We start from the raw sequence: 17,359 nt of genomic DNA, 5'->3' as shown, positions 1-17,359 counted from the left end.
CCTTTTCCCTTTTTTGAATCCAACTCATCAAATTAGGTTATAAACAATTTATTATGATGGTATTTTCTGCACAATGAGGCTTGAAACAGTTACTGTAGGTCTAAATACATCTTCACTCCATGTCCTCCAGTGCTGGCACCGGTTCATCATCCTAGACTAGAGTGACATTGTGTGGGTGCGTTTGTTTTGTGTTTCTATGGGAGGAGGAGCGGTAGGACTTCCCTACTTTCTTTCTCTGCCCCCACTTCTTCTTGTACTTTAACATCCCCTCTCTCTTACGTTTGGTTGGCATCACTAACCGAATTTCCGCATTCCCAAATCCTCCCAGGCTGGGATCACATTTTATAAACGCGCTGATGCAACGATTTCCACTTTTTAAAATCTATTCTCGACCTTCTTCATCCGACCAGAAGAGAGGACATCTGTTGCACCTGGGATCAAAGTCAGGTCGGTGACAAAAACTTCAACTGTCTGGCTGCAACTAAAATAGTTGCGATCTTGAGAAAAACCCAGTGCATGTTGGCGCGCCACGGCACGCATGCATGGGTCCCACTGACTGAGCCCCATATTAAAAACAGCACCGATCTCTTGTTTTGCATTCAGTGCATTCATCTGATCTATGTGAATTTTCGGCGTTACAGCACCAACATGCTCTTCTTGATCTTGGAGCATGCTGGAGTGTTGCATTTTCTTTTGTTTGCAAGCTGTTACATGTGCATGACTCACTCACACTATTCTGTACAAAATGTTCTTATTCCGTGTATGTGTTATGTGTCGTGGTATTTGGAAGTCGCTTTTCGGGATGCGATCAGCCACGGAGGAAAAAAAAGAATCCCCCGAAACAAGAGCCTCTGACGGGTTTATGGCTGCAGATCAGCTCTCGCAGGGAAAGACAGCCCGATCTATACTTCGTCGCTCGCCAGTGTCGCGTGACGAAAATAGCCGATCTACAAGCTCACAACGCGTCGCGGTGCGACGTGTTGTGAGCTTGTAGATCGGCTATTTTCAGCGCGCGACACCGGCGCGACACGAAGTATGACTCAAGCATTTAAAGTTACGTAAGATCAGATGAATGCAGCACTGAAGAAAAACTTCCGCTTTGAAATTGACCCATGACTCAAGTCTGGCGCGTTATAATAGTGCTGTTATCCTTATTATAGGACTGTTATGTATGTCGTTGACTCGTTGTCCTTAACTTTTTAAGATAATACTGCAGAGCCAACTGAGGTGGAAAATTATTTGCGAAGTAGGCTAGGGGAAAATCAAGAATCAGCTAAAAAAAAAGAGAGAGAGAGAGACTACATTCTTTTAATTTGAATGTTTCCCCGCCCGCCACCCCAGTTTGACCAAGATTTCGCTGGGTTTGCTTCACCTTTATTTTGGTGAATTATTTTATTCTGTATTAGGCTACTGTTTTACAGCTAAGAGTTATAAGCAATTCAATTAAGTAAAGTAAAAACTAAATCTGACATGAAATCAAGATAAATGACTTTGTTGTGTATCAAGTAATATTTGAAAAACATTGAACTGTAGCACAAGCGTCCGAATGGTTAATAATAATAACCTAATACTACTACTAATAATAATAATAGTATTTTTTTCCCTTTTTTCTTTTTCTTTTTTTTTTTACAAAACAGGAAACATAATTTATTTCTATATCCTGTTTACCTCTTAGTTTTCACACATTTCTCACTGTCTCTGGTCTGACTCTTGGACCTTGGTTAAGGAATTAGTGTCTTTAAATTATGGCATTTCACAGATAAAGTAGGCCAATGTGTGTAAGTTTAAGCAGGTGCTATAAACCCTGTAATTAATAATTATGTGTGTAGGTTTGAGCAGAGCCTGTTGAACTGAACTACAATTCTAACCATAACATGAACTTTGTTAGATAGGAGTAATTTCTTGGTATTAAATAGGGCATATGCTTGGAACCATTATCCTTTATTCCAGCAGCCACATTCCCCTTCCCTGACATGAAGAGCCGGCCTCACAGGGAGGAAAACATGGGTGACGGGTGTTTCTTGGCAAGGACCAGCTTTAGCCCTCTATGGGATAGGGGAATTTGTCTGAGTGTACTTTTGTGCAGTGCTGTACATCTCTGTCTGGGCCTCTTTGGGGATAAAAAAAAGGTAAACCATGCCAAGATCTCTGTAAATGGAAGTATACATCCATTCCAGAAAAAAGAGAGGCAAAAATAATGAAATGGCCTAATGGGAGACAGCCTCTGCCTGCTGCTCCTACAACAGGACAGCGATTCATTAGAGTATGGCCAGTCCGACTGCCAGGAAGACTGAGTGTACCTTGGAAAGAACCTCCTTTAAGCCCTTTAACAGAGTGAAGTTGAAGGGGACCGATTATACCTGGCTCCAATCCCATGTCTAATCCATGTACATGCATGCTATAAAGGTGTACATTAATAACAATATTGTTCACAGTACAGAACTTTGACAGTGACACGTTAGTCAAAGGAGAGCATGCAGAAACACACCTTTTTGATTGCTGGTTTTAAGTGCCTTACTGAAAGTTTCTTCCCATTTTCCTCCAGCTGTGGTCACGACCAAGCCTGACACGATGCCAGGACAAATCCCAGATCCATCTGTAACAGCTGGCTCTCTGCCCAGCCTGGGTCCTCTGGCTGGAATCTCAGCCACTACGCTGACTGACCAGTTCAAATTTGGTGACCTCCAGGAATTTGGGACCATGCTTTCCCCTCTGCACTTCTTGGGCAAGTTGGGGAAGAGACCCCTGGCCATCAAGACAGAGGTGAGGAGTGCTTATTGTAGCAACTCCCTCTGGGCGACTGTGGCTCAGGAGGTAGAGCAGGTCATCCAATGATCCATGGGTCGGCGGTTCGAATCTCGGCTCCTCCTGTCTACATGTCGAAGTGTCCTTGGGCAAGACACTGAACCCCAAATTGCTCCCGGTGTGCTGGTTGGTACCTTGCATGGCCTCCGCTGCAATCGGTGTATGAATGTGTGTGTGAATGGGTGAATGTAATGCACAATCTATGTAAAGCACATTGGATAAAGGCGCTATATAAATGCACCATTTACCATTTTAGTGCGTGTAGCAGAGTAGCCTTGCCTGCACACTGGGTTAATGGCATGGCTGCAAGATTATAACTGTAAAAAAAAAAAAAAAAAAAAATCACAGTAGATATTAACATTGTTTCTGATGTCAATACCAAATTACATATTTCTTACACAGACAATATGCTATTAAAACTAGGCCTACTGTGACAGTTATTCTGTTTTGTGTGAAAATCTTTGTTGTCAGAGATGTCTGATATGAACCAATAGCACCACATACTGGGCAAATGGAGAATTGCAACTGTAACATTAGTGACATTTTTTATCCAACCCATATATTACATCTTGTGGCTATTTTATTTGTTCTTTTTAGAGAGATGAGGAGGAAGATAGGAGAAAACGAAGGCGAGAGAAAAACAAGGTGGCTGCAGCACGATGTCGAAACAAAAAGAAGGAGAGGACAGACTATCTACAAAAGGTGAGAAATTAATGTTTCTGTCTTTCTGCTCCCATTTTGAGTACAACTGTTATCCTCTTTAACCAGCCTTTATTTGCCCGTTGATGTATTCTTTTCCCCGTACCTCCTTGGTCACATCAAATCAAATCAAACTTTATTTGTATAGCACATTTACAACAGCCAAAGCTGACCAAAGTGCAGAACAGAGTAAAACAAGACAGTATAGCATAGCAATATAAAACAATGAAAAGAGAGACAATAAAATATAAAACAGAGCATACAATAGCACAGAGCAGGAAATCAATATACAGGTAAATCAGGTGCAGTTAAAGGCGAGGGAGAACAGATGAGTTTTGAGGAGGGATTTAAACATTGAAATGTAATAGCAGAATCCGTCCTCATAGGTAGAATAACAGTGAGGTGTGACCGTGCCCTAAAGCTGCAATCTGTCTTTTATGACTTACCCGGGATTCGAAACTTGGTCTCCCAAAGGTCCAGTCAGATCCCCATGGTCAGGGGATATATTGCACCTATGAGCTTTAGGCAACTCTACTCTAAAGATCACACCCGGGTTAAGTGAGGGGCACTCGCCGCTAATATATTAAAGTCTAACTCATGTTGATTAGGTGATGTAATGGTGATGTAAAACAAAATCAATGCGTAACAAAACAAAACATTGAACTAACTAGAACTGCACTCTGTCGAGTGCCTACTTGTGCGTTGCACACTAGTAGGCCTAGTGCGCAAGCGTAGCGGTAGCGCTACTGTCGACCGCTACGAACTTTCAAATCTCAGCCTCTCTGTGAAACATTGAAATTAAATAAAGTCGGGTTATAACTGGCTGTCAATGGTGACTTAATTACGATATGTTTCAGCCAGGTAACGTATGTATGTATGTATACATGTATGTAAGTTGTAAGTTGAAAGTACTATACTGTGGTCGGCTGGCTTTTATGTGCGTATGTTCGGAGGTATATATACTGATGTTGATGGTGACGTAATTAAGATACGTTTCAATGTCGGGTTATAACTGGCTGTCGATGGTGACGCAATTTGGATATGTTTCAGTGTCGGGTGAATTAAAGGTAATGTATGTCTGTATATAGCACTGACGAAGGTCTTAGGACCGAAACGTTTGCTTTTTAATTGCACTTTGAGTACAGAGCACTTTATGAGCATGATAAAATAAAAGGAAAAATGTTTCCCTAAGTCTCAGTCTATAGAAGTTTTTTACTTCATTTTGTTATACAGTGAGCGAGTCGTGTTCGGTCAAGTTTTCCTCTTATGTTTTTGAGACCACCGCTCCTGTAGTTAAGTTTGAAAAAAGGACGAAGAAAGGCGCAACAGTTTTCTCAGTGCTTCAATGTATGTCTGTATACATGTATGTAATCTGAAACCTATCTTTATTACGTCACCATCAAAATCCAGTTATGTCGGGTGGATTAAAGGAAATGCCTCTATGTATATTAATTTGTAAGTTGATTAGCAGTATAGAGCGTCGCAGTCCCGCCCCCTTTCATGACGACGCCAGGCCCAGGAAATAATTCCCAATGCATTTTTCCCATAGACATTTCAAAACGTCTTTATTTAAAGACCTTATAAGCGTCGTACAAAGCCAACTCGAGTCGTGACAAATCATGACAACAAACACAATATTTTGGACCAAACAAATAATTACAAAGAAGAAAAACAACAAAAAAAGTGTTGTAACCTGCTGTTTTTTTCTACTTTCTAATTCTTTGTTTGGCCCAAAACATTGTGTTTATTGTCATGATTTGTCACGACAAGAGTTGGCTTTGTCCGCGGCGTAAACGTCTCTAAATAAATAAATAAAAGTCTATGAGGAAAATGAACAGGGAATCATTTCCGGGGACTGCGACGCTCTATACTGTGGTTACTTGGGTCGTTTGATGCGTATGTCCCGTAGCTGCATATGACATGATGAAGATATGTACCAATGCCAGGGTATAACTGGCTCTCGATGGTGACGTAATATATATGTTTCAGTGTCGGGTGGATTAAAGGTAATGCCCCTATGTATACATGTACTGTATGTAATCTGAAACCAATGCCACATCAAGCACAAATTAATCATCACGTCATACGCAGCCACGGACATACGCATCAGAGCACCGGACAAACATTACTTGCACGCTCTGCTTGCGCAAGTAAAGACAAACATGTAACCTGTGTATAGGAGGCCTCAAAACTAAAGATTGTGTAATGCTGGTCTTGTCATGTCTTATAATTTAGTTTAAAAACAATAAACATATTGCTAAAAAAAACCTCAACCAGTAGACCTACCTGGCTGACAGCAGGGTCAAACTTTCTCAATTAAATAATAGGGGAGACCCGGGAGACCACATCCAGCCACTGCAGATATAGGCTACTATAGTTACAGATTAGTTAAAATTACCTTCAGTTTTGGTTCAATAATTATTTTCCTCTGCCCTGTGTTAGGAGTCAGAACGACTAGAGATGATGAACTCTGACCTAAAAGCCCAGATTGAGGAGTTGAAGCACGAGCGACAGCAGTTGATCGTCCTGCTTAACCGCCATCGTCCCACATGTATTGTCAGGACGGACAGCGTCAAAACCCCAGAGAGCGAAGTAAACCCCTTACTGGAACAGCTGGAGGCCAAGTAATGCTTTATTTTTGTTCCATCATATGATGGCATCACACAACTAATATAAGTATGAATCAGGCTTTAAAGTGTGACAGGTTCTGTTTAGAGTCAAGAAGCAGCACTTTTCTCCAGGTCTTGGCCACAGAGGAGGCCCAGCTACTGTAAGCACTCCAGCCTTGAAACACAGGTCTTAAACCACATGAGATCAGACACTGTACTGGCAGTTGAAAAATGTCATTCTTTCTTTTGCAGTTCAGTGTGGTTCTCATTCAGGGTCACATAACTTCACCCACTGTCAATTTAGCCTGAGTAGTAGGCTGAGTCAACGGGCTATTTCATTCTGATCTTGCGTCACTTTCCGCAGTTGTGGAAAGTGGCAAGCCTGATTTCTATTTTGAATGAACCAATCTGTTCCGGTCTAGAACCCACATACTGTATCCGGTAATTTGCACACACAGACACATAAGATCTAGACATGTCAACCAATAGCAAAGAAGAGTGTGGATGACCCCACTTGACTGTCATTGGCTGCTGTTTTCTAAGTGAGCGCCCTTGTGTGTGACCAACCACCACATCCACTCAAAAGGACTACAAACCAGTGAATTGAATTTACGTGTGTCATATTCTGCACTGTCCACATTCAGCACGATGTGATAGGAATTTTGCCTCGAAAGGCAATGGTCATTCACCTGTCGCACATGTGTGACCATGTCCTAAGGGGGCAGTCACATCTAACTTTGTTCTGTCTGTGGCCGTCTTTCTGCAGTGGTTTTCAATGGGAACGGAGCGGAAAAGCCTTGTAATGGTAGCAAAGAGCAAAGCATTCCGTTCCCATTGAAAACCATTGCAAAAAGACGGACACAGGTACAGACTCAGAGTTAGGTGTGACCTGATACCCTAACTCAGTAAACATACCAAATTTCCATGCACAATTTATCTAGCCCATAAGCACAGTCACAATTATTAGACATACAGTCAGTCAGTCTTTTTTTTTGGCCTTTTGTGGTACATTGATTGATCAGTTGTTTTTTGTCTATCTTGAATGACGCAGGCGTCATTTATGCACATACTGTTTACATTATAGTAGAATTTATTCCTGTTACCATATATTTGCTCCCAGTTATGTTTATGATTTTTTATACTTTTTGTATATGATGTCATATAGGCGTATAAGCTATCACAAGATGTGATGCATTTTGGATTTCTGCAAGAAATAAATGTATATAGTTTCTTTTCTACTTGTTGATGTTGTTGACTGGCTAATTGATTCTATTGACTTTATGCTTAGAAAATGGATGTCACATACAGTGCTGCTGCAATAATACAGTCAAGATTAAATATTGTAGCGGTTTAAAACTCCCTCCACACTGGGAAGCGCCGGCTACTAGTAGGGTGGGGTTATATAAACCTAAGCTTAACCCTAAACCTAACCTCACAAAAACTATGCCTAAACCTAACCGTAACCCTCACCTGTAAAACAAGTGCCCCATCAGCGCCCACCGACTCCCAGGCTCTGCGGAAAAGGTAGTCCTGCACGCAGTGCTACTGTATAATAAACACTTAATCAATTAAATGTTTTTGATGCAATGATCAAAGTCATGATCACATTTGAGACGTTTTTGGTCTCAAATGGTCTATTGTCATTGTTGGCCTACATTTGAACAAAGAACAATATAAATATTTGTATATGAGGAGAGGGGAGAGCATATGTGAACATTCTTACTGCTGTCAATTGATTGACTGGGAATGTAACTAAAAGTGGTATAACTTGATTGATGTCACGGACATTATTGTTGCTGTTTACTTTTTTGTCTGCAACTAAGCAACCAGTTTTTTTTTTCAATTTGACCTAACCCAACTAGACCTGCGGCCTTCGGCCACCGGCCTTCTTGGGAACGTTGCAAGTTTGGAACCTAGTATGTTATAGACAGTAGGGCATAGCAGTGGACGTGGTTTTCTGGTTCCTCTGAAAAATCGTCCATTAATTTTTTTTAAAGCTGATTCTCATGATTCTGATTCTTCCATAGAGATTTAGAAAATATTTATATCAATTATTATTATTTTTTTTAAATGTATCCTACGATTTTGTAACACATTTTCTTCACCCAGTGTCAATTGTCTATGTAATCCTGGGCGCTATGAACTCCCTCTGCCAACCTGGGGAGGGGAGAGCAACGGACTGACCTCATGCTTCCTTCTATGCATGAGGAGTCCAAGCCGTTTTCACCTGACAGGGGTGAGTTTCCCCGGTTGGCCATGTTTTTTGTGAGGGGTCTACCCTAGGCTAGGGGACACAGGGGAAACATGCAAACTCCCAGAAAGGCCCTTTCGCCAATGACGCAGAGGAGAGAACACACCCCAGCGTCCCCAGCGGGAATCGATATATTCGATTACGATTATATCAATTATTTTAAGCCTAGAATCAACCGTGAATCATGACCATAATAAATCCTTTGATTCTGTAAAACAAATAATGATTCTGTGAAAAAAATTAAATAAACGTGAAACAAAGGGTAGGCTATTTATTAATTGTATATATCATAATTAATTATTATTTATTTATTTTCACAGGATCAAAGGTTTTATGGTCATGATTCACCACAATCCCGGATGGCTTGATTCTAGGCTTAAAATAATTGATATAATATATACAAATATTTTTTTAAATATGGGAAAAAATTAATGGACGGTTTTTCAGTGCCTGTGCCTGTGTCCCTTTTGTGCCCATATGGAGATCTCTGTATCTGTCTGCCTGTGTCTGAAGAGTGCCAATCTAGTGCAAACTGACTGTGAAAAGTGGGCTGGTTAAGTAATCAAAGGGCAGGTGTGTGTGGGGTTGCCACCATGGCAATCAATTGGCTGTAGCCTACAGGTGAGGGGACTTATGGCTCATTAGGTCCACTATAGTCTGGCAGAGCCTGGCCAGAGCTTTTTGTGGCGGTTCTGGACAACAGTAACCGACTCAATACAAGGCCGGGCACTGCACTCCCAACTCCGTGTGTTGGTGTGGAACACGTGTGTAAGATTTTAAGTCGGTGGGGCGAACGGTTCTTGAGTAACGAGTTACGTGGATTTTCAGACCTACAGACATACACATGCAGTACACTACACACAGAGATACGTGGTGCATTTTATTGTAAGATTAATAGCTAAAACGGTCTACTTAAAACTTCCAAGATGCCAGTAATTGATGTCAAGGAACAAATTGAAAGTACCAGCATCATATGGCAGAATGACTCCACGGTCACCACGCGTCTGTACAAGAAGCGATGGGTGATTCTGTTTCTGTTCAGCGCGTACTCTCTGTGCAACGCGTTCCAGTGGATCCAGTATGGAATAATCAACAACATATTTATGAAATTCTATGGCGTCAACTCTTTCGCCATAGATTGGTTGTCTATGATATACTTTCACACCTATATCCCGTTCATTTTTCCTGTCATATGGATTCTTGATAAAAAAGGACTGAGAGTTATTGCGCTTGTGGCCACTGCAGTGAATTGCGCTGGAACATGGATCAAGGTCGCCAGCGTGAGACCCAACCTGTTCTGGGTGACGATGATCGGACAGTTTGCGGGATCTCTCGCCCAAGTGTTCATCCTTGGGATGCCCTCACACATAGCATCAGTCTGGTTTGGCTCGGAGGAGGTGTCCACTGCTTGTTCCATTGGAGTTTCTGGGAATCAGGTGAGGTTATAATGATACATCCACATTTAAGACATTGGATCCACGATTCCACGTTTATTAAGTTATTTGAAGTAAGAAAGTAATACAGGCATTCGTTGACCGATTTTGAAGTATACGCATGTGTACGGCTCTGGTGGCTTTATGCGCCCGGCTTTACGCACACATCCATGCCATAGTTTGTGTGAGAAGCGTAGCTACAAGTTTATCTTATAAAATAATTTGAAATGGGTAAATTGCTATAGGCCTATAAGTGTTCTTAAAAAATAAAATTATGACTGAGTAAATGGGTAAAACCATTGAAACGGTGATGGCCAATCTTGACTGACTGACTGGTTTTTATAGTAATCTGCGACCTCGCAACTATTATTCAATATTGGCCTAATAATAGCCTAAGTAAATATGTAGCCTACTATTTCCAGTGAATATCCTATGCACATACTTTTATCACCAATTCATATTTGGATATCCATGTATGTATCTATCTACAGTCTTATCAGCATTGCATGAGACTAATTAGGTACAGTGTCAGCCGCATTTCAACAGTGGCTGTGGATAATGTCTACTAGTCTGTAGAGTCTATAAACGGTGCATAATAACTTCAGACAATATACCAACAATGAATGTGTGTCTCACAACAGTTACCCTTAATATTGAGAGGCATGATGTGTCTGTCATGGTTCAGGGGGCTGAATGTGCTGAATGTACAGTATATACGTCCCCACTATGATGTAGCTAGGTTAGGGTCCTGCTTCGTCTTTATCCTCCCCTCCACACCCACCTCCAGTCTGTCCAGTTTAACTCCAACTATGGAGCTATAGCCTTCCTTACCATCCCTTGTGTTGACCTCTCCCAACAAGCCACTGCAAAGAAGAGGACACTGTGGCTATTGCAGACTGGTAGGACATATGCAGCTTGCCTGTTGAAGAAACAAGGATTTCACCCCAAGATTACAATGTTTTATTCAACATCAACTAATCGATTAAAAGTACTGAATTGCATAGAATAGATATAGATTATTTTTGTATTATATAAAAAAATATATAAGCCATATAATCTATATATTCTAAATACTATATAGGCCTACTCTAAAAGTGCAATGAGAAAGGGAACACCTACACACAGACACACACACCTTAAGAGGAAAAGCTTAAAGATGGAGTGACATAGTTTTGTATATTTCTGTTTTGTATGTGTCTATGCAAAAGAAACAAGGTTATATTCACTGTAATAGGACATACAACAGCGTATGATGAGTTTAAATACTTTTGGGAGGAAATACAATAATTGTTACAAAGAATAAACAATGTGTAAAAGTAAGTTGCACTAATAATGGCCACCAAATACTAAAGTTGAAATAAATCGTATCAATAAAACCCAAACACAAACAGCAGTGGTAGTCGGTATCTACAAAATAAATGTATGTACACATTACATTAGAGTCTAGAAGCAGCACTTATCTCCAGGTCTTGGCCACAGAGGAGGCCAACCACATGAGATTGGACACTGTACTGGCAGTTGAAGAAATTTCTTTTGCTGTTCAGTGTGGTTGCCATTCAGGGTCTGGGTCACATAACCACTGTCAATAGTAGCCTGGGTCAACAGGCTATGGGCACGGTCACACATGTGCGAACAAAATATTCTCCTCCTGTCCACTTTCATTCTAATCTCGCATCACTTTCCGCAGTAGTTGTGGAATAGAAAGCCTGATTTCTATTTTGAATTAACCAATCTGATCCGATCTAGATTAGAACCCACCTACTGTATCTGGTAATTTACACACACACACACACACACACACACACACACATACCACAGACGCATAAGACCTAGACCTGTAAACCAATAGATAAAGAAGTACCGTATGTGCAGGATGACCCTACTTGACTGTCATTGGCTGCTGTTTTCTAAGTGAGCGCTCTTGTGTGTGACCAACCACCACATCCACTCAAAAGGACTACAAACCAGTCAATTGATTTCCATGTGTCATATGCTGCACTGTCCACATTCAGCACAATATGATAGAAATGTTGCCTCGACAGGCAATGGTCACTCACCTGTCGCACATGTGTGACCATGTCCTAAGGGTGCAGTCACATCTAACTTTGTTCTGTCTGTGGCCGTCTTTCTGCAGTGGTTTTCAATGGGAACAGAGTGGAAAGCCGTGCAATGGTAGCAAAGAGCAAAACACTCCATTGAAAACCATTCCAAAAAGAAACGTACCAAATTCTCATGCACGATTTCTCTAGCCCATAGGCATAGTCACAACTATTCTTAGACATTTTTGTGGCCTTTTGTGGTACATTGATTGATCAGTAGTTTACATTTACATTATAATTTAGTTGAATTTCCATATCTATGCTCCCTTATGTTTATGATTTTTTTTAATAACGTTTTGTATATGATGTCATATACAGTAGGTGTATGCTATCACAACATATGTTGCATTTTGTATTTTTGCAAGAAATAAATGTTTAGTTTAGTTTCTTTTCGACATGAAGAAGGTTGTTGAGTGACTTTTGTGATAATATAATTGACTAGTGGTCAATAGCAGCATTGGCCAATTGATTCGATTCATGCTTATAGAAAATGGATTTCACGTGCAGTGCTGCTACAATAATACAGTCAAGATTGTAACAGTTTAACCTTCCCTCCACACTGGGAGGGTGGGATACGCCTCATCTCTTGACTCTTGAGTCATACAAATATTGATATTGTTCCTCTTTGCTAAAGTATATTGTCATGCACTTGAGCAAACAATATACATATTTGTAGGCATCAGGAGAGGGCGGCGAGAGGGTCTCAGAACAGAAGTGAAACATTCCTATTGCTGCCAACTGCCAAGTGATCGACTGGGAAGGTAACTAAACGAAAGTGATATAACTTGATTGAAATCGCTGAAATTATTGCGGTCATTTTTTCAGTCTGCTAAGCAACCCCCTCAATTTGGTTAATTAATCGCTTAAAAAACGGTCTACCTACAACTTTCAAGATGCCAGATAACCCCGACGTTGAGGACAAGGATGTCGAGAATGGTTTGGATTTGGGACCAAAAGCTTCAATGGATGATGTCAAAGAACACATTGAAAGTACCAGCATCACAGAGGCTAAGAATGACTCCCAGGTCACCACTGACACGGTCACCACGCGTCTGTACAAGAGGCGATGGATGATTGTGCTTCTGTTCAGCGCGTACTCTCTGTGCAACGCATTCCAGTGGATCCAGTATGGAATAATTAACAACATTTTTATGAAATTCTATGGCGTCAACTCTTTCGCCATAGATTGGATGTCTATTATATACATGCTCACCTATATCCCGTTCATTTTTCCTGTCACGTGGATTCTCGATAAAAAAGGACTGCGAGTTATTGCGCTTGTGGCGACCGGAGTGAATTGCGCTGGAACATGGATCAAGGTCGCCAGCGTGAGACCCAACCTGTTCTGGGTGACGATGCTCGGACAGTTTGCGGGATCTCTCTCCCAAGTGTTCATCCTTGGGATGCCCTCACACAGCATCAGTCTGGTTTGGCTCGGAGGAGGTGTCCACTGCTTGTTCCATTGGAGTTTTTGGGAATCAGGTGAGGTTATAATGATACATCCACATTTAACTCATCCATCATTGGGATTCGTTGACCGATCGCATTCTGAAGTCAAATACAGATGGTTCATTCATGTGCCCTTTACGCATCGCGCACCCGGCATTACGCACACTATTGCCATACGCTTTTAATGTGTGAGAGTGAGAGTACAAGTTTATCTTATAAAATAATTTGAAATGGGTAAATTGCTATAGGCCTATAAGTGTTCTTAAAAAATAAAATTATGACTGAGTAAATGGGTAAAACCATTGAAACGGTGATGGCCAATCTTGACTGACTGACAGGTTTTGCAGGTTTTTATAGTAATCTGCGACCTCGCAACTATTATTCAATATAGGCCTAATAATAGCCTAAGTAAAAATGTAGCCTACTATTTCCAGTGAATATCCTATGCACATACTTTTATCACCAATTCATATTTGGATATCCATGTATGTATCTATCTACAGTCTTATCAGCAGTGCATGAGACTAATTAGGTACAGTGTCAGCCGCATTTCAACAGTGGCTGTGGATAATGTCTGTACTAGTCTGTAGAGTCTATAAACGGTGCATAATAACTTCAGACAATATACCAACAATGAATGTGTGTCTCACAACAGTTACCCTTAATATTGAGAGGCATGATGTGTCTGTCATGGTTCAGGGGGCTGGATGTGCTGAATGTACAGTATATACGTCCCCACTATGATGTAGCTAGGTTAGGGTCCTGCTTCGTCTTTATCCTCCCCTCCACACCCACCTCCAGTCTGTCCAGTTTAACTCCAACTATGGAGCTATAGCCTTCCTTACCATCCCTTGTGTTGACCTCTCCCAACAAGCCACTGCAAAGAAGAGGACACTGTGGCTATTGCAGACTGGTAGGACATATGCAGCTTGCCTGTTGAAGAAACAAGGATTTCACCCCAAGATTACAATGTTTTATTCAACATCAACTAATCGATTAAAAGTACTGAATTGCATAGAATAGATATAGATTATTTTTGTATTATATAAAAAAATATATAAGCCATATAATCTATATATTCTAAATACTATATAGGCCTACTCTAAAAGTGCAATGAGAAAGGGAACACCTACACACAGACACACACACCTTAAGAGGAAAAGCTTAAAGACGGAGTGACATAGTTTTGTATATTTCTGTTTTGTATGTGTCTATGCAAAAGAAACAAGGTTATATTCACTGTAATAGGACATACAACAGCGTATGATGAGTTTAAATACTTTTGGGAGGAAATACAATAATTGTTACAAAGAATAAACAATGTGTAAAAGTAAGTTGCACTAATAATGGCCAGCAAATACTAAAGTTGAAATAAATCGTATCAATAAAACCCAAACACAAACAGCAGTGGTAGTCGGTATCTACAAAATAAATGTATGTACACATTACATTAGAGTCTAGAAGCAGCACTTATCTCCAGGTCTTGGCCACAGAGGAGGCCAACCACATGAGATTGGACACTGTACTGGCAGTTGAAGAAATTTCTTTCTTTCTTTTGCTGTTCAGTGTGGTTGCCATTCAGGGTCTGGGTCACATAACCACTGTCAATAGTAGCCTGGGTCAACAGGCTATGGGCACGGTCACACATGTGCGAACAAAATATTCTCCTCCTGTCCACTTTCATTCTAATCTCGCATCACTTTCCGCAGTAGTTGTGGAATAGAAAGCCTGATTTCTATTTTGAATTAACCAATCTGATCCGATCTAGATTAGAACCCACCTACTGTATCTGGTAATTTACACACACACACACACACACACACACACACACACACACACACACACACACACACACACATACCACAGACGCATAAGACCTAGACCTGTAAACCAATAGATAAAGAAGTACCGTATGTGCAGGATGACCCTACTTGACTGTCATTGGCTGCTGTTTTCTAAGTGAGTGCTCTTGTGTGTGACCAACCACCACATCCACTCAAAAGGACTACAAACCAGTCAATTGATTTCCATGTGTCATATGCTGCACTGTCCACATTCAGCACAATATGATAGAAATGTTGCCTCGACAGGCAATGGTCACTCACCTGTCGCACATGTGTGACCATGTCCTAAGGGTGCAGTCACATCTAACTTTGTTCTGTCTGTGGCCGTCTTTCTGCAGTGGTTTTCAATGGGAACAGAGTGGAAAGCCGTGCAATGGTAGCAAAGAGCAAAACACTCCATTGAAAACCATTCCAAAAAGAAACGTACCAAATTCTCATGCACGATTTCTCTAGCCCATAGGCATAGTCACAACTATTCTTAGACATTTTTGTGGCCTTTTGTGGTACATTGATTGATCAGTAGTTTACATTTACATTATAATTTAGTTGAATTTCCATATCTATGCTCCCTTATGTTTATGATTTTTTTTAATAACGTTTTGTATATGATGTCATATACAGTAGGTGTATGCTATCACAACATATGTTGCATTTTGTATTTTTGCAAGAAATAAATGTTTAGTTTAGTTTCTTTTCGACATGAAGAAGGTTGTTGAGTGACTTTTGTGATAATATAATTGACTAGTGGTCAATAGCAGCATTGGCCAATTGATTCGATTCATGCTTATAGAAAATGGATTTCACGTGCAGTGCTGCTACAATAATACAGTCAAGATTGTAACAGTTTAACCTTCCCTCCACACTGGGAGGGTGGGATACGCCTCATCTCTTGACTCTTGAGTCATACAAATATTGATATTGTTCCTCTTTGCTAAAGTATATTGTCATGCACTTGAGCAAACAATATACATATTTGTAGGCATCAGGAGAGGGCGGCGAGAGGGTCTCAGAACAGAAGTGAAACATTCCTATTGCTGCCAACTGCCAAGTGATCGACTGGGAAGGTAACTAAACGAAAGTGATATAACTTGATTGAAATCGCTGAAATTATTGCGGTCATTTTTTCAGTCTGCTAAGCAACCCCCTCAATTTGGTTAATTAATCGCTTAAAAAACGGTCTACCTACAACTTTCAAGATGCCAGATAACCCCGACGTTGAGGACAAGGATGTCGAGAATGGTTTGGATTTGGGACCAAAAGCTTCAATGGATGATGTCAAAGAACACATTGAAAGTACCAGCATCACAGAGGCTAAGAATGACTCCCAGGTCACCACTGACACGGTCACCACGCGTCTGTACAAGAGGCGATGGATGATTGTGCTTCTGTTCAGCGCGTACTCTCTGTGCAACGCATTCCAGTGGATCCAGTATGGAATAATTAACAACATTTTTATGAAATTCTATGGCGTCAACTCTTTCGCCATAGATTGGATGTCTATTATATACATGCTCACCTATATCCCGTTCATTTTTCCTGTCACGTGGATTCTCGATAAAAAAGGACTGCGAGTTATTGCGCTTGTGGCGACCGGAGTGAATTGCGCTGGAACATGGATCAAGGTCGCCAGCGTGAGACCCAACCTGTTCTGGGTGACGATGCTCGGACAGTTTGCGGGATCTCTCTCCCAAGTGTTCATCCTTGGGATGCCCTCACACATAGCATCAGTCTGGTTTGGCTCGGAGGAGGTGTCCACTGCTTGTTCCATTGGAGTTTTTGGGAATCAGGTGAGGTTATAATGATACATCCACATTTAACTCATCCATCATTGGGATTCGTTGACCGATCGCATTCTGAAGTCAAATACAGATGGTTCATTCATGTGCCCTTTACGCATCGCGCACCCGGCATTACGCACACTATTGCCATACGCTTTTAATGTGTGAGAGTGAGAGTACAAGTTTATCTTATAAAATAATTTGAAATGGGTAAATTGCTATAGGCCTATAAGTGTTCTTAAAAAATAAAATTATGACTGAGTAAATGGGTAAAACCATTGAAACGGTGATGGCCAATCTTGACTGACTGACAGGTTTTGCAGGTTTTTATAGTAATCTGCGACCTCGCAACTATTATTCAATATAGGCCTAATAATAGCCTAAGTAAAAAT

The 17,359-nt window shown here is 40.9% G+C and overlaps 2 protein-coding genes across 2 annotated transcripts in view; both read left to right on the top strand.

Annotated features, from left to right (window-relative positions):
• Positions 1-298: 298 nt before the first annotated feature.
• LOC306942854 (jun dimerization protein 2-like) lies at positions 299-7,354 on the top strand. The gene is made up of 4 exons (XM_079528999.1): positions 299-447; positions 2,546-2,763; positions 3,403-3,507; positions 5,947-7,354. Exons 1-4 carry the CDS (start codon positions 357-359, stop codon positions 6,130-6,132), a joined length of 600 nt encoding a protein of 199 aa, XP_079385125.1. The 5' UTR covers positions 299-356; the 3' UTR covers positions 6,133-7,354.
• A 2,315-nt stretch (positions 7,355-9,669) lies between these two features.
• flvcr2a (FLVCR choline and putative heme transporter 2a) overlaps positions 9,670-17,359 on the top strand; it is a 42,144-nt gene continuing 34,454 nt past the window's right edge. The window contains exon 1 of the mRNA XM_079528994.1: positions 9,670-9,800. The gene's annotated coding sequence lies outside the window, so the exon portion shown is untranslated. The remainder of the gene's footprint in view (positions 9,801-17,359) is intronic.

This window comes from Electrona antarctica (genome assembly GCF_951216825.1).
Source record: "Electrona antarctica genome assembly, chromosome: 18".
Classification (NCBI taxonomy): domain Eukaryota; kingdom Metazoa; phylum Chordata; class Actinopteri; order Myctophiformes; family Myctophidae; genus Electrona; species Electrona antarctica.
This window is presented reverse-complemented; position numbering and strand designations above follow the sequence as displayed.

Bases quoted from the DNA above. Each gene is read 5' to 3' on its own strand.
- LOC306942854 (XM_079528999.1), top strand. From the start codon at position 357: ATGCAACGATTTCCACTTTTTAAAATCTATTCTCGACCTTCTTCATCC. The intron at 448-2,545 runs GTCGGTGACAAA...ATTTTCCTCCAG, and splicing joins GCACCTGGGATCAAAGTCAG to CTGTGGTCACGACCAAGCCT. The intron at 2,764-3,402 runs GTGAGGAGTGCT...TGTTCTTTTTAG, and splicing joins CCCTGGCCATCAAGACAGAG to AGAGATGAGGAGGAAGATAG.